The sequence below is a fragment of the Bubalus kerabau genome, chromosome 20 (assembly GCF_029407905.1).
Source record: "Bubalus kerabau isolate K-KA32 ecotype Philippines breed swamp buffalo chromosome 20, PCC_UOA_SB_1v2, whole genome shotgun sequence".
In the NCBI taxonomy this organism is placed as follows: domain Eukaryota; kingdom Metazoa; phylum Chordata; class Mammalia; order Artiodactyla; family Bovidae; genus Bubalus; species Bubalus kerabau.
This window is the reverse complement of record NC_073643.1, coordinates 9354847-9382670: the sequence shown is the minus strand read 5'-3', so window position 1 is coordinate 9382670 and position 27824 is coordinate 9354847. Positions and strand designations below refer to the sequence as shown.

Below are 27824 nucleotides of genomic sequence, written 5' to 3'. Positions count from 1 at the left end.
CATGGCATCTGGTCCCATCTCTTCATGGCAAATAGATGTGGAAACAGTGACAGACTTCATTTTTTGACCTCCAAAATCACTGCAGATGGTGACTGCAGCCATGAAATTAAAAGATGCTTGCTCCTTGGAAAAAAAGTTATTACCAACCTAGATAGCATATTCAAAAGCAGAGACATTACTTTGCTGACAAAGGTCCATCTAGTTAAAGCTATAGTTTTTCCAGTAGTCATGTATGGATGTGAGTGTTGGACTATAAGGAAAGCTGAATGCTGAAGAATTGATGCTTTTGAACTGTGGTGTCGGAGAAGACTCCTGAGAGTCCCTTGGACTGCAAGGAGATCCAACCAGTCCATCTTAAAGGAAATCAGTCTTGAATATTCATTGGAAGGACTGATGCTGAAGCTGAAGCTCCAATACTTTGGCCACCTGATGCAAAGAACTGACTCACTGGAAAAGACCCTGATGCTGGGAAAGATTGAAGGCAGGAGGAGAAGGGGATGACAGAGGATGAGATGGCTGGATGGCATCACTGACTCGATGGACCTGAGTCTGAGTCAACTCCAGGAGTTGGTGATGGACAAGGAGGCCTGGCGTGGTGCAATCCATGGGGTCACCAAGAGTTGGACACAACTGAGCGACTGAACTGAACTGCTGGCCAATTAATTTTTGATAAAGGAGGCAAGAATATAAAATGGGCAAAGTCTCCTCAGGGGTGTTGGGTAAGTTTGACAGCTGCATGTAAATCAATGAAGTTAGAACACACACTCTTGCCATGCATAAAAATAAACTCAAAATGGCTTAAAGACATAAACATAAGACATGACACCATAAAAATCCTTGCCAAAAGCACAGGCAAAACATTTTCTGACCTAAATGTTTTTCTCAGGTGAGTCTCTCAAGCCAATAGAAATAAAAACAAAGATAAACAGAACTGATTCAAATGTCCACATTTTGGCATTGCCAAGAAAGCCATTATTTAAAAATTAAAAAAAAGAAAACCTAAGAAGTGGGAGAAAATATTTGCAAATGATGTGACCAACAAGGGCTTAATCTCCAAATTATACAAACAGCTCATATAACTCAACAACAAAAAACAAACAATCCAATCAAAAAATGGGCAGAATCTTAAGACATTTCTCCACAGAAGACATACAGATGACCAATACGCACATGAAAAGATGCTCAACATCACTAACCATCAGTCAGTCAGTTCAGTTGCTCAGTTGTGTCCGACTCTTTACAACCCCACAAACTGCAGCACGCCAGGCTTCCCTGTCCTTCACCAACTCCTGGAGCTTGCTCAAACTCATGACCATCAAGTCAGTGATGCCATCCAGCCATCTCATCCTTTGTCGTCCCCTTCTCCTCCTGCCTTCAATCTTTCCCAACATCAAGATCTTTTCCAATGAGTCAGTTCTTTGCATCAGGTGGCCAAAGGATTGGAGCTTTAGCATCAGACCTTCCAATGAATATTCAGGACTGATTTCCTTTAGGATGAACTGGTTGGATCTCCTTGCAGTCCAAGGGACTCTCAAGAGTCTTCTCCAACACCACAGTTCAAAAGCATCAATTCTTTGGTGCTCAGCTTTCTTTATGGTCCAACTCTCACATGCATACATGACCACTGGAAAAACTGTAGCTTTGACTAGACAGACCTTTGTCAGCAAAGTAATGTCTCTACTTTTTAATATGCTGTCTAGGTTGGTCATAGCTTTTCTTCCAAGGAGGAAACATCTTTTAATTTCATGGCTGCAGTCACCATCTGCAGTGATTTTGGAGCCCCCCAAAAATAAAGTCTCTCACTGTTTCCATTTTTTCCCCATCTATCTGCCATGAAGTGATGGAACTGGATGCCGTGATCTTTGTTTTCTGAATGTTGAGTTTCAAGCCAACTTTTCCACTCTCCTCTTTCACTTTCATCAAGAGGCTCTTCAGTTCTTCTTCGTTTTCTGCCTTAAGGGTGGTGTCATCTGCGTATCTGAGGTTATTGATATTTCTCCTGGCAATCTTGATTCTAGCTTGTGCTTCAACCAGCCTGGCATTTCACATGATGTACTCTGCATAGAAGTTAAATAAGCAGGGTGACAACATACAGCCTTGACGCACTCCTTTCCCAACAACCAGTCCGTTGTTCCATGTCCAGTTCTAACTGTTGCTTCTTGACCTGCACACAGATTTCTCAGGAGGCAGGTAAGATGCTCTGGTATTCCCATCTCTTGAAGAAATTTCCACAGTTTGTTGTTATCCACACAGTCAAAGGCCTTAGTCAATAAGGCAGAAGTAGATGTTTTTCTGGAACTCTCTTGCTTTTTCTAAGATCCAACAGATGTTGGCAATTTCATCTTTGGATCACTAACCATCAGAGAAATGCAAATCAAAACTACAGCAAGGTACCACCTCACACTGGTCAGAATGGCCAGTATAAACAAAGTCTACAAACAATAAATGCTGGAGAGGGTATGGAGAAAAGGGAATCTACACTGTTGGTGGGAATACAAACTGGCACAACTACTAAAGGAGATGAGTATGGAGTATGGAGGTTCCCTAAAAAACTAAAAATTGAACTACCACGTGACTCAATAATCCTATTCCAGCTCTATGTATGGGAAAACCATAATTTGAAAAGATACATGGACCCCAATGTTCATCACATTTACTTTGGTGCTATTTACCATAGACAAGAAATGGAAGCAACTTAAATGTCCATTGACAATGGAATAAAGACAATGTAGTATATCTATATAATGAAATATTACTCAGCCATAAAAAAGAATGAAATACTGCCATTTTCAGCAACATGGATGGACTTAAGATTATCACACTAAGTGAAGATAGACAGAGAAAGACAAATATCATATGTCATCACTCATTTATGGAATCTACCTAAAAAAAAAAAAAAAAGGATACAAATGAACTTATTTACAAAACAGAAAGACTCACAGATTTCAAAAACAAAGTTATATGGTTACCGAAGAGGAAATGTGGGAGAGAGGGATAAATTAGAAGCTTGGGATTAACATACACACACACTACTATATATAAAATAGATAACCAGTAAGAATTACTGTATAACATGGAATTCTACTCATTATTCTTTAATACCGTATATGTGTAAAGAATCTGAAAATGAATGAATGTAGGTATAACTGAATCACTTTCCCACACACTTGAAACTAACACAATATTGTAAATCAATTATAATCCAATAAAATTAAAAAAAAAAAAAAAAGAAAATGCACAGATTGAAAAACAAGAAAAATTATTTTCAAATTCACCTACCAACGCAGGGGACAAAGGTTCCATCCCTGGTCCAGGAAGACCCCACATGCCACGGAGCAAAGAAGTCCGGGCGCTACAACTACCGAGCCAGCGCTTCCCGAGCCTGCAAGCCGCAACTACCGAGGCTGTGCTCCGCAAGGAGTGAAGCCTGCACGCCCCAGGGCCTGCGCGCCACAAGAGACGCCACTGCAGCCAGAAGCCTGGCACTGCAAAGAGGAGGAGCCCCCACTGCAACTAGAGAGAAGCCGCATGCAGCAACAAAGACCCAGCACAGCCATAAATAAATAAATGAATCTTCCTTAAAAAAGAAAAAAAAAAAACTATCTTCATTTATAGGCAACATGACTGTCTACAAAGAAAATCCAAAGTAACCAACAAAGAAAACTACTAAAACTAATGTGAGTCTATTCAGGTTGCAGGATAAAAGATTAATGTACAAAAATCAATCATATTTTGAGGACTTCCCTGGTGGTGTACTGGCTATGACTCCATGTTCCCAGTGCAGAGGCTGGAGTTCGAGAACTAGACCCTACATGGTGGCATGACGTGTAACAGTTCACATACGGCAACTAACAGGCCCCACACACTTCCACTAAGATCCAGTGTGGCCAAATAAGTAAACAACATTTTTTTTTTTAATGGAAAAAATTGTAAAAAATCAATTATATTTCTATTTACCAACAATGAATGATCAAAATTTGAATTTCAAATGTCATTTACAATAATATTTCATAACACTTGTGGATACATATGACAAAAGATGTGCACAATTTGTACACTGAAAACTCCATAACATACTGAGGGAAATTTAAAAAACACCTAAATATAAGGAGAGATAAGCCAGGCTTATGGGTTGAAAGGCTTAGTACTTCTAAGATGTCAAGTCTCTGCAAATTGATCTATGGATTCACCATCATCCTAATCAGGATCCCAGCAAGCTTTTTTGTAGAAATTGACGAGATGGGTCCATAATTTGTATGGAAATGCCACTAACCTAGTACAGCTAAAACAGGTTTGAAAGATAATTAAGTTCAATGACTAAGAAAGCCTGATTTCAAGACTCATTATCAAGCTATAGTTATCAAGACAGTGCGTCTGCTGTAAAGATAGGCAATTCGATCAATGGAAAATACTGAGAGTACAGAAATAGTTCCGTAATTATTTGGACAAATAATTTTTAACAAAACTGTAAGAGGCAATTTGGTGGGAAATGGGTGGTCATTTCAACACATCGTGCTAAGAACTGAATGTCACAGATAAAAAAATGAGTATCAACCTATACCTCACACCATACACAAAAAATCAAGTCAAAATGGATCACAGGTCTAAACTACAGAACTTCTAGAAACATACGAGAAAACCTTTAAGGCCCTGAGTTAGGCAAAGATCTCATATGTAATACCAAAAGCATGATTCCTAAGAAAAATACTGATAAACTGACCTAGCTCAAAATGAAAAACTTCAAAAGACAGTTAAAATAATACAAAGGTAAGCCACAGACTGGGGAAAAAAATTTGCAAAACATATCTGATAAAGGATTTATATTCAGAACATATTAAGAATGCTCAAAATTCAATGGTAAGACAATAAACAATCTAACGGAAAAAAAAAAGGCAAAACAACCAACCAACCAAATATTAGAACAGACATTTCAGCAAAGAAAATAAATGGAGAGCAAAAATCACATAAAAAGACACTTAACAGCATTAGTCATTAGAGAAATGCAAACTAAAACCACAATGAGATACCACTGTCCACATCCATAGGAGTGGCTAAAATGACAAAGACTGACCCACCAAGTGTTGGCAAAGACTTAGCGGAACTGGAAGCATCATACACTTCTGGTGGGAATGTAAAATGGTACAATTTTTCGAGAAACATTTTGGAAGTTTCTTAAAAAGTGAAACATATACTTATCAAATGATCTACTCCATTCTATTCCTAAGAAAAATGATGGCATGCATCTTGCATGAAAACCTTTATGATAGCTTTATGTGTAATGGGTGAAAACTGGAAAACCCCAAATGTCCATAAACAGATGAATGAATAAAATGCATTATATGCCATACAGTGGACCACTCCCTATCAATAAAAACAAATGAAAACTTACCGACACACATTAACAACATGGGTGACTCTCAAAAACAATCATGTTAAGTTAAAGAGGCCAGGCAAAAAGGAGTGCATGCTGTAAAATATAAAATTCTAGAAAAAGCAAGCTAGCCTACAGTGACAGAAAGCAGATCGGGGCTTCCTAGAGTTGAAGTAGAGAAGGCTGGGAGGAAGGGGATGACAAAGGCACATGAGGAAAACTCTGTGGGACATGAACACATTCAGTATCTTGATTACAATGCTAGCTTCATGGGTATATGCATAATCTACACTACATCAAACTGTATACTTTAAAGATGCACAGTTCATTGTAGTGCAATTCTCAATATTTAAAATCAACAGGACTTCATATCTAATGATGGAGCAGGAGTTACAGAGAACAGATACACAAGACCCATTAGAATCAAATTTCAATCTACTATAATTACTACTGTATTTCCAGTGCCTAAATCAGTACTTGGTATAGCACAAGCTTAACCAACACTCGTAAACAAACCGCACCCCTCGCGCCACAGCAAGAACACACAGGCAAGGGCAGGACAGAGGCCGAGGCTGTGCCAGGTGCTTTCAACCAAACCCTGACGGCGTAACAAAACTCTCCTCCAGTCAGGATCCTTTGATTATGTTTATCATTATTTCTCACAGTGATCTGGCCTCACACGTTAACAATTTATATAGATACTGACACAGATTTCTGCTCTAAAATTCATGGTAAACCAGTAACATTCTTAGCCTTACAGGACAGTTTTGTTACCCATGGCTCTATTTCAAGTGCCAAGAGGAGAATGTGTTTCTTTGACAGTCCCCAGACAATCCACATCTTCATTTTTAGTTTCTTTAGTGGAAACACAATCAGATTTATGTTTTCTGGTATAAGTTATCTTAGGACCTATTTGGTACATTTAGTTCAATTCAGTCGCTCTGTCGTGTCTGACTCTTTGCGACCCCATGAACCACAGCATGCCAGGCCTCCCTGTCTACCACCAACTCCCGGAGTTCATCCAAACTCATGTCCATTGAGTCAGTGATGCCATCCAACCACCTCATCCTCTGTTGTCCCCTTCTCCTCCTGCTTTCAATCTTTTCCAACATCAAGGTCTTTTCAAATGAGTCAGCTCTTCACATCAGGTGGCTAAAATATATTTAAGTTTCCTGTTAAAACAGACTCAATCTATTCCACTGGTTTACAAAGCTTTTGAAGAAGCACAAAATTTTTCTGATGATCTGAATTTTCTGATTAACAATAAAAAACCCACCTCTGTGTTCCATAACACAGACGAAGTGTTTTGATCCTTAGAAGATACGATGAATTGATTTTCTTAGCAATGGTGCAGCGGATGTTTCAATTACAAATTCTAGTATTTGTAATCACTACACACTGTACATTCTCACTGGAGGTCTGTGATTGACTATGCTACGGTATGGTTAAGCTTCCAAGAGGCAAAGACCATTCCCAGATTCTGAGGGGCAGTGTGTGTGTCCTAATTTAGCCAACCTCAAACACCACCAGAGGCCACAAGGGTAAAGACATACAGGTTTAATTATGTCCTGTCTCAAAAAAGCTCGAAGCACATGTCCTTGACAGTGGAGTGATAACACTTCCAATAAATAAAGGCTATCCAGGAAGAGGGGGCAAGCATTAGGCTGGATGCATATACTGCTAATGAGGATAAAGTGAATGTGATAACCATATCTCATTACAGGTAAGCAAAATCCCAGGTTATGGTAAAGAAGTTTTGAAAGAATTATTTTGTTAATTAGTATAATTTATACAACAAGGCGGAGAAGGCAATGGCACCCCACTCCAGTACTCTTGCCTGGAGAATCCCATGGACGGAGGAGCCTGGTGGGCTGCAGTCCATGGGGTCACTAAGAGTCGGACATGACTGAGCGACTTCACTTTCACTTTCATGCATTGGAGAAGGAAATGGCAACCCAGTCCAGTGTTCTTGCCTGGAGAATCCCAGGGACGGGGGAGCCTGGTGGGCTGCCGTCTATGGGGTCGCACAGAGTCGGACACGACTGAAGCGACTTAGCAGCAGCAGCAGCATACAACAAGGTAGCCGTGATTCTGAGAAGGCACCTAGGAAGATGGGAAAGTGACGAAGAGAAGCGAAGTGAACTAATATGATTACGTGCCTGGTACTGTGTACATGTTACTTGACACCCATGACATTCCCATGAAGGAGCTGTAACTGCCTCCTCTTAGAGACGAGAGAACTGACAGCAAAGTGAAGTAACCTGCCCCAAGGCCATACCTCTGACCACACTGGAGCTCTCGGTTTCTAGTTCAGGCCTGCTGGTTCCAAAATCGTGATATTCTCATTACTCTATGCAAGTTACATAGGAAGATTCCAACAGAAGAAAAGCAAATAATATGCCTGGCTTATTTTTGCTGATGAGAATGCCAGCTAAAAGCTGCCATGACAGACTGAGTCACAGTGGACTGACTTACTTCAAGGAGGAATCGCCAACGCCAATACACCCTCGCAAGCTCAGCTTCCTCAGGAACCCACCACATCGCTTTGAGATGTTTTCCACCACTCGACCCTTCAATGGAGAAAGTTGGAAAAAATCTTATTCATGCTGCTTATCTAACAGCAAAATAACCTGAAGTTTAGGAACTAAATATGTATTTCAGGTGTAACAGACGATATCTTAGAACATTCTTCCAACACCCCACTTCTGCTCCTAGTGTATAAAGGGACTGCAAGCATTGAAAAAACGTTTTCAATTAAAACATTAAGTCTTTTTAAAAATCACACACTACTCTTTGAAAGCCTCAACTCTGGAGGCAGGCCTCCCCGAGCCAGGGCTCACGGCTACTCCACGAATTCAAGGGTTTTGAGGCCAGCTATGGCAACACTGGCTGCTGGGCAGAGATCTAAAACAACGTTGCTTAAAAAAAAAAAGAAAATCTATTTAGCTAAACAGTACTACTCTAAAAATATGAAAATGCAACATAAAAGCTACCCCTCTTTCTTCTCAGCAACCCCCTATTTAAACACATTTGCTTTGAAAAGGTAACTTTGGCTGGGTACTGGCAGATATATGAGAACACTGATTAAGCACTTCCACTTTTTCAGGCATGATTTTAATACTTTCTTGTATCTGTTAAGGCTCATTTAATATTCACAATAACTGTGAAGACTACTCTTCCATGAACTAAGGAAGAGAATGTCTGAAATACAGGAAATCCCTTGGGATGTCTCTCAGTATTAATATGCCCTAGGATTAAAGTCAACGGGCAACTGAAGCCAGTCCAAAGAGGACTATTCATGGCTTTGGGAATGGCAGTTTGGGTCAGTCCACCAAGTAAGGAAGCACGACCAGCTGAGGGGCTTGCTGAAGACAGAAGGAATGCAGGACGTGTGGCAGAAGGCAGCTGCAAGCGCCAAGTCTGACCACGTGAGCAGCTACAGGTTAGGGCTGTGTCGGCTGTACTTGCTCCCTATTTTGTCACGACCGTGTGTACAGAACAAGTATTTTTCTGTCTTTCCTGTCTTTTCCCCTTTCTGTGTGATATGAGATGTACTGACTTTGTATCATAGTAAAGTTCTTTCAATTCCGCATTCACGTGCTGAAGGCGCCAAGCGTCAGCAAGAATGAGTATCACTCTAGGACTTTGCCTCCGCTTCTGAGGAGGGGCTTAAGCGTATTTTTGGTTGTACACTGGATAGCTGATCACACTAGGCGGAATCATGAGTGCGTACTGTCTTTATGTGGAGATGAAGTATGGTTTAAGGACATGCCTATGGGTGCAAGTTGACAAGGGGTGAACTCATGATGATTAATGTCATGGTCAACATGACTGGGTCACAGCCAGCCAGTCTGTGACTTGGCCAAACATCATTCTGGGTGTTGTTGTCTGTAAGGGTTTCTGGATGAGATTAGCATCTGAATCAGCAGGCTGAGTAAAGCAGATTGTCCTCCCCAGCAGCGGTGAACAGAGCAAAAAGGGCTGACTGAGAGAGATCTCCTGCCTGACGGCTGAGCCAGACATTGCTCTTCTCTGGCCTTTGGACCTGGGCTGAAACATCAACTCCTCTTGGGTCCCGAACCTGCCAGCTTTCAGACTGGAATTCACACACTGGCTCTGCTGGCTCACAGGCCTTCTGACTTGGACTGGAGCTACAGCTCTCCTAGGCCTGCAGCTTGCGGACTGCACATCTGGGAACTTCTCAGCCTCCATCATCACATGACCCAGTTCCTCATAAGGAATCTCTATGTCTGTATCTATATACACACACGAAATCTTATTGGCTCTGTTCTTCTGGAGAATCCAGACTAATACAGGGTGGATTCAATATCTTCATTTTGCAAATAAATAAAGTAAATGGTTACACTGCCATTACACTTCACTGAGTAGCAGAGCTGGGGTTTATATCAAGTCTCCATGACTCTAAGAGCTGTGTCCTCTGCATGATAACCACACCCACAAGGGAGGAAACACTGAAAAGGCCATTTCGTTTCATTTCTAATACCATCGTCCTTACTTTACAAAACAGCTATCTTGACACTGAACTCCAAGCCCTAAGAGTCCACCAGGACACATCAAACCACAGTATTACAGAAGCAAGATTCACACAGACTGGTTAACAACTTAAGCTGAAAATCCAAATTCTGATCTTGCTGGTGGCTTTATCTATGCTTTCTTGAGTCCTATCTATGTTAATAATTAGTTTTTGAGCCAAAACTCCAGACACCTTTAAAATAAATTTGTCAGTGGCAGGAAAAAAAAAAAGATTATGAGTTGGAAATCCAAGATAAATATCTAAATATTGAATAAAACTGCAAAACTAGCTCCACACCAATGTCTACAAATAGAGCACATCATTCTATTTTCTCCATTTCAAGTTAGTCACTTTTACAAACTTCCTATTCTTCCTTCTGTGGAGTAGAAGTTTTTATATTGGAATTAAAAAAATTACATTCAGAATTTTCTGTTGCACTGTTTCTAGATAAGAGAAAAAAAATAAGCAAATCCTTTTCAAATGCAAATTCCAGTCAGCGACACTATGTAACATCCATTAGAGAGTATGCTATAGGTAAGCATTTTAGAAAGAAAGGCGTTACAGAAAAATAAGGCCTAACAGAGGAGCCCTTGGACTTATGACTTTCAGATAAGACTATTTAGTTATTTCTCATTTTTGGCCTCACAGACTCTTAATAACCATGAAGACAACAAAATGTTCGGCTTTCAAAGGCATGGGAAATGCCTGAGCATCAGGGAAGCGACACTCACTCAGGAGACAGCAACGCTCAGGGAGAGGCCCGGTGCACACCCGCCACCTGCACGCGCCATCCTGAGATCAATCTCTGCCTTTTCTCTGGGATTCAAACCATGAAGCCCACTGTTCACAGTACCTACTCTCTCCCTTATGTGAGTGACTTTGGGTAAGTTACTCAAACTTTCTTGCCTAAGTTTCTCCCATTTGTGTTTCTGAGAAGGCTAAAGTAATTAACACACAGAAAGTACTTAGAAGAGTACCCGGCACACGGTAAATACTCAGTATACCAGTCCTGCTCCTTGGCACTTTCTCTCTTCTCTCAACAGATCCACTTTTGTCCCAAACAAATGAATCTGAGACCATGAGTTTATCCATGGGATGCTTCCCGGGGTGACCACCCAGAGGTCCTATTAGCGTCCATCGTTGGTGGTTTAGTTGCTAGGTCGTGTCCGACTCTTGCGACCCCATGGACTCTAGCCTGCCAGGCTCCTCTGTCCATGGGATTCTCCAGGCCAGAATACTAGAGTGGGTTGCCATTCACTTCTCCAGAGGATCTACCCAACCCAGGAATCAAACCCGGGTCTCCTACATTGCAGGCAGATTCTTCGCTGACTGACCTAGGAGCAAAGGACCCGTTATTTGTCTGCGGGAGGCTCCATACTTATTTGTCTACGGGAGGCTCCATACTTGGTTTAGAAGCCAACCTGGATTCCGAGTGGTAGCCCAAAGGGGGGACTAATTAGTGTTAGACTATATTCTTCACAGGTAGCTCTCTACACATGTGGTGAGCCATGACCTGGTCTCTTTAGTAGAAGTGGGGCTTTCCTGGTGCGGGAGACCTGGTTTCAACCCCTGGGTCGGGAAGATCCCATGGAGAAGAGCATGGCAACCCACTCCAATGTTCTTGCCTGGAGAATCCCATGGACAGAGGAGCCTGGTGGGCTACAGCCCATGGGGTTGCAAAGAGTCAGACATGACTGAGCAATTAACACTTTCACTTTAGTGGAAGTACTCAAGTATTTCTGCAATGCGTTTACACAGCTGCGGTCAGCTAAAATAGTGAGACCAAATGATGTATGAGGTAGTGATATTTACGTGAAATAGCATTTTTTTCCTTGGCACACTGTGTGGCATGCAGGATCTTAGTTCCCCAACCAGGGAACTGCATTGGGTGCACAGAGTCTTAACCATTGGACTGCCAGGGAAGTCCTGAAATAGTATTTTTTTTTTTGAAATAGTATTTTTTTAATATCTGAATTGAAAAGCTTTTTATGTGCCTTCCAAAAAGTTGTAGTTTGGAAAAATCAAAGAAAACTGAAGAGATGATAAAAACAAAAACCCACAGGAAAAAAATGCTTACAATTTTTTTTTTTAAAACAATGACTCTCCTTTGCCCAGAAGAAATGACAATTTTTACAATTTAATATTCTCCTCAACATCGCTAAGTAAACACAATGAACAAAGCTCTATAGATTATCAGTTCGAAGGAGAAATATATGTCAGCATGTTTGGGAGGGGCTCTATTGTAATCATTAAGTCTGGAAGGAGTTTTAAACAATTCCTGACTCAGGGACCAGAGTTCAAGCCAAGAACAAGAGTTTATCTTTCCAGGGAGCCTGGGAAAGCCCAAGGCCCCTGCCCGCTGCCAAGCTCAGAGCACAGCAACCTGCGTGGAGGCCGATGTGGTCAACCTTGTGCTCAGCCCTGCCTCCTGCAGCGGCGTCTGCTTCACTGGGTTAGACGGCTCCAGGACAGGCATCACTGACTCGATGGACACGAGTCTGAGCAAACTCCGGGAGATGGTGAAGGACAGGGAAGCCTGGTGTGCTGCAGCCCATGGGGTCGCAAAGAGTCAGACACGACTGAGAGACTGAACACCCACAAAGAGACAGGCAAGCAGCAAGTGACCAGAGAAGGAGGTGACGGGCCTCCACATCTGGCCATTAGTTCTTGGTAACACTATCTCCCTGTTAAACATATTTCCTTATCCATTAAAAAAGACACAAAATATATAATAAAAACATGTGAACACGCTACATGAGCAACTGATTTAAAACACAATTCCACTACACTGAGTTGACTAAACTAGAAATCAGTAAGGTTTTACTAACAATAGGCAGATAATAAAACTTCAGCATCTCCAGACCCTTAAAATAGTACTCTAGACGGTCACTATGTGTAGTACTCTTTATTACTGCCCTGTTTCTTTTTGGTTAGAAATGCGTACTTAATATTACAGTTGTTTTAAGAAAAATTTTCCCATTTGATCTGGTTTACCATTCTTTTTTTTTATTAATAGCTTATTAATAGCTTCTTTATTAGTTTAACTGGCAGATATAATCAAAGGACTCAGAAGAAAAGTGACATTATATTACTAACCATTTGCCAGGTTGAATCTTTAACCCAGGGAGCTTTGCATATTTTTTTACATTCCATATTTGGTTAATTTGACACAAATTAGAACTCCCAATTCTAGAAAGGCTCAACTGTATTCAAATTAAGCAGGAAAATATCTAACTGCTATTGCCTAAGAATTCACAAGCACTGTGCTCTCAAGTGGGGGAATAAGCAGTATTGAATAGTGTTGTTGTTTAGTCGCTTAGTCGCTAAGTCATGTCCAACTCTTTCATGACCCCATGGTCTACAGCCCACCGGGCTCCTCTGTCCATGGGATTTTCCAAGCACGAATACTGGAGTGGGGTGCCATTTCCTTCTCCAGGTGGTTTACCATTCTTAAATGAAGACATTTACATATTTCCAGGTAAATACACCAGAATCCTGGAATTATAAAGGCTCTAAGATTACGTCCCTTCCTTACTTTGTAAACAATAAAACCAAGGCACTGAGAGAGTACACGCCTTAGGTGGCTGAGCTGGAGGGACATCTCCATCTCCAGCCTCCCTCCTGGGCTCGTGCCTCTGCCATTTCTCCATTCCTAGTGCTGAATTAGAATTCTCAGCGGAGTTCTCAGGTCAATAAATACTTGTCAAGAGTCTCCTAAGACTAAAGCACTGAACCAAGTTTTAACAATACAGGTGCGAGGCTTTGGAAAGCTGAGTGGTAAAGCTTAGACTGTAAACACGAATAAGGGGTAAAGTAAAATTCTGTCACTGATAAAGCAAAGAGTAAAGCACAAGCAGAATTTTGGTCTGAAGTATGCAAATACCTCCCAGGTGTTTTTCTTCTCTATCCCACCTTGACCGCGTAATATTAAATCTAAACGTGGTAAATTAAAGGGCAGGAAACAGTGAGCAGCTGACTCATCTTTAAAAAAAGTCTTGAGTCTAAAGCAGGCTAACTTACCTCTACATCTGTTTGAAAGTTGAAAAGGTCTATTCTTTGCCAGTTGCTTCCATCCAGGGCTAAGATGTTCCAGGCCTGGGAGGTTAGGAGGGATTAGGGTGAAAAAGATAAATTTATTGAGATTGTTAAAGTCTTGATTCAACTTTTCTATTTCCAAAATTTATTCTTGATAGATATGAAGTCAATAATCAAATGTGAAATTATGATAATACCGTTATGTTAAATATAAAACATGATATTTTAACGTTTAACTGTTTAATTGAGTGAAAACTTATCCTCATTCTAATAAAACTTGATTATTTCTTTTTAAAAATTTATTCCTTTTTCTATTTCTTTTAATTGGAGGCTAATTACTTTACATGATTATTTCTTGATTACAAATCTGGTTAATACCCTACCTTGGAAATCTGTGCACATCGGCACAAGGTTACTATATCCAAGAAGGAAAATATTCTAGGAAGAAAGGGGAAAAAGCACAAAAGTGAGATGGTATTAACATTTTAGAATATCTATAGTTGAAAGATAAAATCTAGTGTGCCAACTGCATATTACTAACTTTTTCAAGATTTATCAATTCATAATATACAAGAGCACTATAATTTTACCTCGCTATTGTGAAATATTAAATGTTTGCACATTCCAAAGTTGTTCTAGAAACATTACACAAATTCCCTTAAACCAGAACTCATTAAACTTTTATTTCTCTTGTTCTAAATCACAGACATGGGACAGTAGATCATACCTTGTTCTATTCAAAGACCAATCTCACCTGCCAGACACTGAGCCTAGTGAGAGCACGCCCCTAGCACAAGTGCAAACTCCCCTTTTGGTAGGAGACACACCAAACAGGCTCAGGTGCCTGAGGCTCAAACAGTATGGCCAAGAAAAGCTCCACGATAAAACCCACTTGCTTTTTATGTATTTGTTCACAGGGCAGAAAGATGGAGCTCGTTACCTGGAAAGGTCTATAAATGACCAGTTTTTCCTGAGCAAAAACCAAGAAGCTATAGAAGACAGGAAAGACAGGGAAAAAGAAGAGAAGAGAGAAGCAACCTAAAACCTAGTGGACACTGTCAGCGTGGCAGGGTCGGAGAGAGCGCCTGACACTATGGCAGCAGAGCTGGGCTGCTGAGGACAGCGCAGGATAATAGCTGCATGTGCCTCAGCGCTCAGTGGGAACAGCTGAAGACAAAGAGCAGCTTTCCCGGGAGAGGAAGAGTGAATGGCGACGCAGTCAGGTACAACAGGGTCTCGATCCCCACAGCACCGGAAGTTAACTAGGACAGTCTGTGCCTGTGCATGTGGAACGGGGAGGAAAGAGATGGCAAACAGCCACCTGTAAAGTTCTTCAAAATTCTTCAAAGGTAACAATCAGTGTTGAGTTGAAAATCCACCGGCTTGGGGAAGATAGTAGATCCACAAACCACCAGAGCATTGCGCCTACAATAAAGCACCCACGAGCAGCACCACAGGGCTTGTGACGGTGCAGATACTGTTCTACTATGTAGACTCCTATCATTTTCTAGTGAAAAGCAAAGGAGAGAAGCATAAGGGCTGTGTTCATCTTAAAACACTCCATGGAACTTTGTACATAGGAAAATGCTGGTGGGGAAAACATGTACCAAATATACACACACATATAATAAACATATTTCAGGGTGTCTGTACACCTACAATACATTGCTTCCATGTGATATGTCTTGCCCCACCAACTCAAATGTCTGTGTTCTGTGCCCTATGACCATTCCCCAGTGAGCCGCAACTGATCATGAGCTCACTGAAAGGCCAAGGACCAGAGAGAGAGGCATGGGGACGCTACAGAAGGATCATGTTTCACAGCAGCATCCGTTCTGAACTACAAGCTGAAGGTAGAAAGGGGTTAGCTCACTTTCCCTTGAAAACATTCCTCAACAACATGCCACCTTGGAGACCACACACTCCACCACCTCTCAGTTATAATAACAACGCTGATAACTGTGTGCTTGAAAATTATATGCTAGCCACTGCTTACGTTAGTCATTTGTCACAACACTGCTATGAGGTGCTATTATGCTCTCCACTTTACACATAAGAACACTGAGCACCTCCAAGGCCACATAGAGAGAGCAGAGCCAGAATTTGAACCCATGTAGCTGCTGTCTATGGGGTTGCAGAGTCGGACACGAATGACGCAACTCAGCAGCAGCAGCAGCAGTGCAGCTTGACAGCCCATGGCCGCAACGCTACACAAAACTACAGCTACTGTTCCCGCAGGATTAGGCTGGATGCTCTTCAACTGTTCAGCAGATGAGGCAGCCTGTGCTGAGCAAGCATGCTGTATGGAGACTGCATCTATCAAAGCTAGACTCACACTAACTCACACAAGATGCTCACACGTTCAGATGCATGAGAGCCAACAGCGCGAACACAAGTTTACACTGCCCAGCGCTGCAGCTGCTGATGGAGAAGCAGACGGCCTTCACTCTTTACCCTATCCTCCCACACCACCATCACGTGTAGCTGCATTTGCACACGCAGGCATGCTACAACTCCCAACTGCCCAGTAGGCCAAATTCCTGAATCACGTTTCAGTGAAGAAAATGAATGCCCTGAATGACAGAGCCTGGAACACTGGCAACAGAAACAGAGTTAGCTCAAGGGGTAAGAGTTTAAAAGAAGAGGTTAAATACTCAATTTGCATCAAACTTCAAAACCTAACATTTTCCATTTTTTAAATGAAAACTTGGGCTTGCTTCCATGAAAAGATAGTTCCTATCTACTTAAATACACAAAGTAACTAAGAACAATTTCAAAACTTTTTTTTTTGGAAATTGCTTCCTACCTCAAATGTGATAACCACCCTTTGTTAGGAGAGCCCTGAAACGACAACTTGGTTACAAATAAACACACACAGGGGTATATAGGAGTGGGTGTGTTTCTGCTCCACTGGTCTGTCTGCCTCTGTGGCAGTAAGACTGTTTTAATTATGAAGCTTAAAGATCTTGATGTCCAGTAACTTCAGTCCTTCAACGTTGTTTTTCTTCATCAAGATTATCTTGGTTATTCTTGGCTACTCTCAGTTTTTGAATTTGTTTGTGTTTCAGAATCAGCATATCAAATTTCACAAAAAAAAATTTATAAAATTTTACTGGGATTATGCTGGGTTTATAGACACTCTGGGTCTATAAAATTTTACAGTGGTTAAGTCTTCCAACCCACAAACATGATATACTCCATTATTTAGGACTTCTTTACTATCTCATAGAAATTTTTGTACTTTTCCATATAGATGCTGTTCAGTTTTAGATTTGCTCTCTCCTCCTGGCTATTTGATGTTGTTACTATTAAAACAGAATTTTTAAAATGTCATTTTCTAATTGTTGCTAGTATATAGTTAATTTTCATATGCTACTTGCATATAGCAATATGTCCAAATTCATTTATATATTCTAAGGATTTTCTACAAACAAAATCAATACACTTGAGAACAATGAAACTTTTCTTTCTTCCTTTTCAATGATCATATGTTTATCCTTCTTCCTGCCTTACTGAAGTGGCTGTGATTGTCTCCAGTACCAACAATGGTAATGAAAGACATCTTTTTCTCAATCACACCCCGAAAAAGCTGTCATTCTTTAACACTCATTCAGTTCAGTTCAGTTGCTCAGTTGTGTCCAACTCTTTGCAACCCCATGAATCGCAGCACACCAGGCTTCCCTGTCCACCACCAACTCCTGGAGTTTACTCAAACTCATAATCATTCATTCAGTTCAGTTCAGTTCAGCCGCTCAGTCATGTCCGACTCTTTGCGACCCCATGAATCGCAGCACGCCAGGCCTCCCTATCCATCACCAACTCCCGGAGTTCACTCAGACTCACGTCCATCGAGTAAGTGACACCATCCAATCATCTCATCCTCTGTCGTCCCCTTCTCCTCCTGCCCCCAATCCCTCCCAGCATCAGAATCTTTTCCAATGAGTCAACTCTTTACATGAGGTGGCAAAAGTACTGGAGTTTCAGCTTTAGCATCATTCCTTCCAAAGAACACCCAGGGCTGATCTCCTTCAGAATGGACTGGTTGGATCTCCTTGCAGTCCAAGGGACTCTCAAGAGTCTTCTCCAACACCACAGTTCAAAAGCATCAATTCTTCGGCACTCAGCTTTCTTCACAGTCCAACTCTCACATCCATATATGACCACTGGAAAAACCATAACCTTGACTAGACGGACCTTTGTTGGCAAAGTAACGTCTCTGCTTTTGAATATGCTATCTAGGTTGGTCATAACTTTCCTTCCAAGGAGTAAGCGTCTTTTAATTTCATGGCTGCAGTCACCATCTGCAGTGATTTTGGAGCCCTGAAAAATACAGTCTGACACAGTTTCCCCATCTATTTCCCATGAAGTGATGGGACCAAATGCCATGATCTTTGTTTTCTGAATGTTGAGCTTTAAGCCAACTTTTTCACTCTCCACTTTCACTTTCATCAAGAGGCTTTTTAATTCCTCTTCACTTTCTGCCATAAGGGTGGTATCATCTGCATATCTGAGGTGATTGATATTTCTCCCAGCAATCTTGATTCCAGCTTATACTTCTTCCAGCCCAGTGTTTCTCATGATGTACTCTGCACAGAAGTTAAATAAGCACGGTAACAGTATACAGCCTTGACGTACTCCTTTTCCTATTTGGAACCAGTCTGTTGTTCCATGTCCAGTTCTAACTGTTGCTTCCTGACCTGCATATAGGTTTCTCAAGAGGCAGATCAGGTGGTCTGGTATTCCATGTCTTGAAGAATTTTCCACAGTTTATTGTGATCCACACAGTCAAAGGCTTTGGCATAGTCAATAAAGCAGAAATAGATGTTTTTCTGGAACTCTCTTGCTTTTTCCATGATCCAGCGGATGTTGGCAATTTGATCTCTGGTTCCTCTGCCTTTTCTAAAACCAGCTTGAACATCAGGAAGTTCACGGTTCACGTATTGCTGAAGCCTGGCTTGGAGAATTTTGAGCATTACTTTACTAGCGTGTGAGATGAGTGCAATTGTGCGGTAGTTTAAGCATTCTTTGGCATTGCCTTTCTTTGGGATTGGAATGAGAACTGACCTTTCCAGTCCTGTGGCCACTGCTGAGTTTTCCAAATTCGCTGGCATATTTAGTGCAGCACTTTCACAGCATCATCTTTCAGGATTTGAAAGAGCTAAACTGGAATTCCATCACCTCCACTAGCTTTGTTCGTAGTGATGCTATCTCAGGCCCACTTGACTTCACATTCCAGGATGTCTGGCTCTAGGTGAGTGATCACACCATCGTGATTATCTTGGTTGTGAAGATCTTTTTTGTACACTTCTTCTGTGTACTAGATGATTATTACTACAGGGCTTCCCCTTGCCTTTTCAATTTTCTAAAGTTACTCTGTTATGCCCTATAAAATATGTTTTGCACATGTACAAAATACATGGTTTTAACAGCACTTCTTTAACATATGCTTATTTCCTGTTTTAAAAATTTATTAAATACAAGAGCAGCTAGTAGAGTTCCCATATATTACTGCCATCTTGAGAAAGCTACATGCACAGACACAGTTTCCCCTACTATTAACATCCTGCATTAGTGTGGTAACAATATAATTAATGAATTTATATTGATATATTGTCATTAACTCAAGTCCATAGTTTATGACAAAGTTCACTATCTGTATTGTACGGTTCTTGTACAGTTCTATGGCTTTTGACAAATGCGTGATGAAATACATCCAGCACTATAGCATCATATAGAATAGCTTACCCCTGAACATCGCCTGTGCCTGCCCGTTAACCCCATCTGTCTTCCTCATGAGTCTCTGGCAGCCCCTGGTCCTCTTAGTGTCAGCAGCCTTGCCTTCTGCAGAGTGTCACACAACTGGAATCACAGTGTGGAGTTGTTCAGATTAGCTTTCTTCATCATACATATGTCTCTGTATCTTAGACAACAGCTAATCACTTTTTATTTCTGAATAATATTCCACTGTATGGCTGTATCGTTGTTTATCCAATTATTTATATAAGGACATCCTGGTTGCTTCCAGTTTTGAGTGATTATGAATAATACAGCTACAAATATATGTACACAGGTGAATGTTTTCCACTCAGTTGGAGCATAAATGCTAGACATGTAAGTTTACACTTAGCTGTAAGAGGCTGCCAAACTGTCTTCCAAAGGTGCTATACGGTTTTGAATCATCAGCAATGAAGGAGAGTTCCTGCTGCTCTGAATCTTGCCAACATCTGATAGGTTTTTAAATTTTACCATTCTAATACATGTACAGCAATATCTCATTTTATTTTAGCTTTCAATTCCCAAATGATATTATGATATTAAGCATCTTTTCATATGCTCACTGCATCTGTTTATCTTCTCTGGTGAGGTGTCTGTTCAGATCTTTTGCCCATTCTTTAAACTGGTTATTTCCTTATTGGATTTTAAGTGCTCTTGGTACCTTGTGGACATCAGTCCTTTATCATGTAGTCTTTGCAAATATTTTCTCCCCATCTGTGGCTTGCATTTTCATTCTATTTACAACGTCCTTCTCAGAGAAGTTTTAATAAAGTCCAACTTATCAGTTTTGTCTTTCATGGATCATGCTTTTGATACTGTAGCTAGAACTCACTGTCCAACCAAAGGTCACACACAAATTCTCTGACGCTTCCTTCTAGAAGTGATAGTTTCAGGTTTTATATTTAGACTTATGATTCATTTTGAGTTGATTTTTGTGAAAGCTGTAAAGTCTGTTACTCCAATGCCATTTGTTGAAAAGAAAGATCTATCTTCTCCATTAAATTGATTTTTCTCCTTTGTCAAAGATCAGTTGACTTTGTGTGGCTCAATTTCTGGGCTCTGTATTCTGTTCCATTGATCTGTTTATTCTTTCACCAATACCACACTGAATTGATTACTAAAGCTTTAAACTAAGTCTTTGTAGGTCAGCAGTGTTAATCCTCAAACTTTGTTCTTCAGGAGTATATTGGCCTTTCAGAGTCTTTTGCCTCTCTGTATAAACTTTAGAATGGATTTGTCAATACCCACAAAATAAGTCAGTGGTATTTTATCAGAATTGTGTTGATTCTATAGGTCAATTTGGGAAGAATCGACATTTTAACAATATTGAGTTTTCTTATCCGTTAATATGTAACATCTCTTCAATTCTTCAAACCTCCTTTGATTTCTTTCACTGGAGTTTTGGAGTTTTCATCATATAGATCTTTTGACAGATTTATACTTAAGCATTTCATTTTTTAAGTCTAATGTAAATGGTATGGTTTTTAATTTCAATTTGGAGTTGTTGACTGCTGCTAAACAAAATGAGAAATAGCAACAGGAAAATAGTTATCTTTTGCACATTAACCTTGTATCCTGCAATGTTATATAATTGCTTATTAATTACAGGAATATTTTGTCAATTATTTGGAATTTTCTATGAGATCAAATTGCCAACATCCGCTGGATCATGGAAAAAGCAAGAGAGTTCCAGAAAAACATCTATTTCTGCTTTACTGACTATGCCAAAGCCTTTGACTGTGTGGATCACAATAAACTGTGGAAAATTCTTCAAGACATGGAATACCAGACCACCTGATCTGCTTCTTGAGAAATCTATATGCAGGTCAGGAAGCAACAGTTAGAAATGGACATGGAACAACAGACTGGTTCCAAATAGGAAAAGGAGTTCGTCAAGGCTGTATGTTGTTACCCTGTTTATTTAACTTATATGCAGAGTACATCATGAGAAACGCTGGACTGGAAGAAACACAAACTGGAATCAAGACTGCCGGGAGAAATATCAATAACCTCAGATATGCAGATGACACCACCCTTATGGAAGAAAGTGAAGAGGAACTCAAAAGCCTCTTGATGAAAGTGAAAGTGGAGAGTGAAAAAGTTGGCTTAAAGCTCAACATTCAGAAAACGAAGATCATGGCATCCGGTCCCACCACTTCATGGGAAATAGATGGGGAAACAGTGGAACAGCGTCAGACTTTATTTTTCAGGGCTCCAAAATCACTGCAGATGGTGACTGCAGCCATGAAATTAAAAGACGCTTACTCCTTGGAAGGAAAGTTATGACCAACCTAGACAGCATATGCCAAAGCAGAGACATTACTTTGCCAACAAAGGTCCGTCTAGTCAAGGCTATGGTTTTTCCAGTGGTCATGTATGGATGTGAGAGTTGGACTGTGAAGAAGACTGAGCACCGAAGAATTGATGCTTTTGAACTGTGGTGTTGGAGAAGACTCTTGAGAGTCCCTTGGACTGCAAGGAGACTCAACCAGTCCATTCTGAAGGAGATCAGCCCTAGGATTTCTTTGGAACGAATGATACTAAAGCTGAAACTCCAGTACTTTGGCCACCTCATGCGAAGAGCTGACTCATTGGAAAAGACTCTGATGCTGGGAGGGATTGGGGGCAGGAGGAGAGGGGACGACAGAGGATGAGATGGCTGGATGGCATCACTGACTCAATGGACGTGAGTCTGAGTGAACTCCGGGAGTTGGTGATGGACAGGGAGGCCTGGTGTGCTGCGATTCATGGGGTCGCAAAGAGTCGGACACAACTGAGCGACTGATCTGATCTGATGTATACAATCATGTCATCTACAAACAAAACCAGCTTTATTTCTTCCTTCCCAATGTATACCTTTTCTTTTCTTATCTAACTATATTAGGTAGGATTTCCAGTAGTACTATGATGAACAGGAATGGTAAGAGGGGACATCATTTTCTGGTTTCTGATCTCAGGTGCAAAGCATCCAGTTTTTCACCATTAAGTATAGTGTTAGCTTCAAGGGTTGTTGTATAAATATTCTTGAGGAAGTTCCCCTCTATTTTTGGTTTTATGAGAGTTTGAATCATGGATGAGTGTTAAAATTTGCCAAATACTTTTTCTGCATCTACTGATACGACCATATGATTTTTTTGTTAGATCATAGATGTGATAGCTTATCTTGATTTTTGAATGTTGAAGAATCCTTGCAAGCCTGAAATAAATCCCACTTGGTTATAGTACATAATTCATTTTATACATTGTTCAATTTGAGTTGCTAATATTTTGGTGAAGACTTCTGCACCTACATTCATGACAGAAATTGCTCTGTACTTTTCCTTTCTTTTTAAAACATTTTTTGTTTATTTTCATTTTAGCTGCGCTGGGTCTTTCTTGCTGCACACAGGCTTTTTCCAGATGTGGAGAGTGGGGGCTCCTTCCTAGTTGTGGTGTGCAGGCTTCTCATTGAGGGGGCTTCTCTTATTGCAGAGCAAGGGTTTCGCGAGTGCAGGCTCAGTGGTGCACAGGCTCAGGTGCCCTGCGGCATGTGGGCTCTTTCGGGACCAGGAATTGAACCCATGTCCCCTACACTGGCAGGCAGATTCTTAACCACTGGACCACAGGAAGTCCTTCCTGTACTTCTCCTTTCTATAACCTCTTTATCTGGTTTTAGTATTAGGCTAATGCCAGCTTCACAGAATGAGTTATGAATTATTCTGCTATTTATTACAATGTTGAGAATTGGTATCATTTCTTGCGTTCAGCAGCATTCACCAATGAAACCATCTGGGTCTGACACAGTAATTACATATGTGTAATTATATCTGAAATACTGGAGACTACATTGCAGACTTAATGTTCATTTACCCCTAAGGTACTCAAATATTTCCTAAAAACAAGGTCATTTTATTTTTCAAAAACACAGTAGAGTCAACAAAGCAAGAAAATTAACATGGATACAACACTATAATATATCAGTTCAGTTCAGTCGCTCAGTCATGTCCGACTCTTTGAGATCCCATGAATCGCAGCACGCCAGGCCTCCCTGTCCATCACCGGAGTTCACTCAGACTCATGTCCATCCAGTCAGTGATGCCATCCAGCCATCTCATCCTCTGTCATCCCCTCTCCTCCTGCCCCCAATCCCTCCCAGCATCAGAGTCTTTTCCAATGAGTCAACTCTTCGCATGAGGTGGCCAAAGTACTGGAGTTTCAGCTTCAGCATCATTCCTTCCAAAGAAATCCCAGGGCTGATCTCCTTCAGAATGGACTGGTTGGGTCTCCTTGCAGTCCAAGGGACTCTCAAGAATCTTCTCCAACACCACAGTTCAAAAGCATCAATTCTTCAGTGCTCAGCCTTCTTCACAGTCCAACTCTCACATCCATACATGACCACAGGAAAAACCATAGCCTTAACTAGACGGACCTTTGTTGGCAAAGTAATGTCTCTGCTTTTGAACATGCTGTCTAGGTTGGTCATAACTTTCCTTCCAAGGAGTAAGCGTCTTTTAATTTCATGGCTGCAGTCACCATCTGCAGTGATTTTGGACCCCCAAAAAATAAAGTCTGACACTGTTTCCACTGTTTCCCCATCTATTTCCCATGAAGTGGTGGGACCAGATGCCATGATCTTTGTTTTCTGAATGCTGAGCTTTAAGCCAACTTTTTCACTCTCAACTTTCACTTTCATCAAGAGGCTTTTTAGTTCCTCTTCTCTCTCTGCCATAAGGGTGGTGTCATCTGCATAGCTGAGGTTATTGATATTTCTCCCAGCAATCTTGATTCCAGCTTGTGTTTCTTCCAGTCCAGCGTTTCTCATGATGTACTCTGCATATAAGTTACATAAGCAGGGTATTTACAATATACAACCTTGACGTACTCCTTTTCCTATTTGGAACCAGTCTGTTGTTCCATGTCCAGTTCTAACTGTTGCTTCCTGACCTGCATATAGATTTCTCAAGAAGCAGATCAGGTGGTCTGGTATTCCATGTCTTGAAGAATTTTCCACAGTTTATTGTGATCCACACAGTCAAAGGCTTTGGCATAGTCAGTAAAGCAGAAATAGATGTTTTTCTGGAACTCTCTTGCTTTTTCCATGATCCAGCGGATGTTGGCAATTTGATCTCTGGTTCCTCTGCCTTTTCTAAAACGGGCTTGAACATCAGGAAGTTCACGGTTCATGTATTGCTGAAGCCTGGCTTGGAGAATTTTGAGCATTACTTTACTAGCGTGTGAAATGAGTGCAATTGTGCGGTAGTGTGAGCATTCTTTGGCATTGCCTTTCTTTGGGATTGGAATGAAAACTGACCTTTCCAGTCCTGTGGCCACTGCTGAGTTTTCCAAATTCGCTGGCATATTTAGTGCAGCACTTTCACAGCATCATCTTTCAGGATTTGAAAGAGCTAAACTGGAATTCCATCACCTCCACTAGGTTTGTTTGTAGTGATGCTTTCTAAGGCCCTCTTGACTTCACATTCCAGGATGTCTGGCTCTAGGTGAGTGATCACACCATCGTGATTATCTGGGTCGTGAAGATCTTTTTTGTACAGTTCTTCTGTGTATTCTTGCCACCTCTTCTTAATATCTTCTGCTTCTGTTAGGTCCATACCATTTCTGTCCTTTATCGAGCCCATCTTTGCATGAAATGTTCCCTTGGTATCTCTAATTTTCTTGAAGAGATCTCTAGTCTTTCCCATTCTGTTGTTTTCCTCTATTTCTTTGCACTGATCACTGAGGAAGGCTTTCTTATCTCTTCTTGCTATTCTTTGGAGCTCTGCATTCAGATGCTTCTATTTTTCCTTTTTTCCTTTGCTTTTCGCTTCTCTTCTTTTCACAGCTATTTGTAAGGCCTCCTCAGACAGCCATTTTGCTTTTCTGCATTTCTTTTCCATGGGAATGGTCTTGATCCCTGTCTCCTGTACAATGTCACGAACCTCATTCCATAATTCATTAGGCACTCTATCAGATCTAGGCCCTTAAATCTATTTCTCACTTCCACTGTATAATCATAAGGGATTTGATTTAGGTCATACCTGAATGGTCTAGTGATTTTCCCTACTTTCTTCAATTTAAGTCTGAATTTGGTAATAAGGAGTTCATGATCTATAGATGGTATTTAAAAACCTGTTAATTGTCCTATTAATGGCCTTTAAAAGAAAATCTTTTTTTTTTCCTGGCCCAGGATCACATACTGCATTTATCTGTCATGTCTCTTCAGTCGCTTCTAATCTGGAACACTTTCTCAGTTTTTATCTCTCATGACTTTGCTATTTTTGAAGCATAACGATCTCTGTAGAATGTCCTGCTGTGCATCTAATGTTTCCTCATGGTCACACTCAAGTTACACACTGCTGTTAGGAACGCCACAGCAGTGACTCTGCGCTCTTGTGAACCACATCAGGAGGCATCTGGTGTCTATTTATCCTGTTACTGGTGATGCCTACTTCGAGCATTTGGTCATGATTTCTGCCAGAGTGCCTTATTATAAAGTTAACCATTTTCCCCTTTGTAATTAATATGTATCTTGTGGGAGATTATTTGAAATTATGAAAATATTTTGTTTCCCAAATGTCATACCTTCACATATTTCATTATTTTGAAAACTGGTAAATTAAGGGAAAGAATGTCAAGCGATTATCCTGCCTTTCCTATATCAACTACAGCACTGTGTAATCAAATAGAAGTGAAGGTAAGTAACACTTTATAAAAGCATTCCAATTAATAAATTAAGAAAAAGTATCAGAGTATCATCATTTTGTAACCCCAATAAGTTCATAATCTAGGCAATAAGCATACACAAATATAAGCAACTGACAAAAAAAGAAAACCCGAAATTACGTGATTTCTAATAAAAGAACACAGTGCCACATAGTCTCGCATTCACCACACAGTCAAAGGGACTGAACCTGAATCTGAAAAAAACCTCTGATCCTGCTGTCAATTTCCAAGAAATAAAAATGAAGGAAACATGCTGAAATTGCACCATGAGGAGGCAATTAGCGAAACCCAGATGGTGCAAACTGCTGCATGTCAAAGAACCCAAGTTACTCAACAGGTAAGATGTATGGAACAGCAAAGAGATGGACAAGAAACCTGTTGATTATCAGACACTTGAAGATTTATTAAATGGGCAAGACTGGCTTTTTCCCAACCCCAGCTCAGTCTGATGGCTTCCACAAAGAAGGGTGACAAGAAAAAAACAGGGCCATTGATGGTCCGCCATCAATGAGGTGGTGGCCAGAGGATACAGTATCAATATTCCCAAGTGCATCTATGGAATGGGTCTTAAGAAGCATGACCCTCGATCACTCAAAGAAACTCAGGAATTTGCCACGAAGGAGACGGGAACTCCACATGTGCATGTTGACACCAGGTTCAATAATGGTCTCTGGGCCAAAGCAATAAGGAATGTCCCACACTGCATGCATTCAACAAACAGGCTCTATACACTGGTTACTGTGTTATCTGTCACCACTTTTTAAAGTCTAGAGACAGCTACTGTGGATGAGAACTAACTGCCAATTGTCAAATGAAGCTATAGAACCACCAAAGAAAATCAAACAAATGGGCAAGACTAAACCATGATGACGAGGGAGGCACTCATGGGCGACAAATCCATAGAGCAATGAAACAGTGAGAGCTGTGAGCGGCAAGAAAGTGCTACTCCTGGAGAGGGGGCAGTCGTGACTTGGATGGGAAATGGACGTGTTTCTCTGGTGACTGAAGAAGTTCTATTTATTGACCGAAGTAATAGCTACTACGGCCTTTGTCTAATAATTGTGTTCTGTATGGTTCTCTAACTATATATTATACTTTACAATAAAAAATGTCTTAAGAAAAAATGATACATGAGTCAAAGAAGCAATAATGGAAATTGAAAAATATTTGAAACTGAATAGTAAACAAACAAACAAAAAACACTAAACTTCAAAACTTATGTAATTCAACAAAAATAGAGCTTTGAGACTACTGCCCAAAGAACTTATCTATTATTAGATAAATGAGCTAAAAATTAATGACTTAAATGTCCAAATTATGGAAGCTAAAGAAAACACAATTAGCCCAAAGAAAGGAAAAAAAGGGGGGAGAGGGATTTAAAAAGCTAGAAGGGAAATTTGTTTTAAAAAA

At 40.6% G+C, this 27824-nt stretch overlaps 1 protein-coding gene and 1 pseudogene across 5 annotated transcripts in view; one reads left to right on the top strand and one right to left on the bottom strand.

Annotated features, from left to right (window-relative positions):
* FBXL2 (F-box and leucine rich repeat protein 2) overlaps positions 1 to 27824 on the bottom strand; it is an 87859-nt gene that overhangs the window by 27615 nt on the left and 32420 nt on the right. For all 5 annotated transcript variants that reach the window (XR_008706186.1, XR_008706187.1, XM_055558076.1 and 2 more), the window contains exons 3-5: positions 14324 to 14378; positions 13926 to 14000; positions 7847 to 7941 (exon numbers count right to left, since the gene is read on the bottom strand). Coding sequence is in view for 3 of the 5 variants with exons in the window: in XM_055558076.1 (XP_055414051.1) it covers positions 7847 to 7941; positions 13926 to 14000; positions 14324 to 14378 (225 nt within the window). In the remaining 2 variants the exon portion in view is untranslated. The remainder of the gene's footprint in view (positions 1 to 7846; positions 7942 to 13925; positions 14001 to 14323; positions 14379 to 27824) is intronic.
* On the top strand, positions 26681 to 27211 carry LOC129635493 (60S ribosomal protein L31-like; annotated as a pseudogene).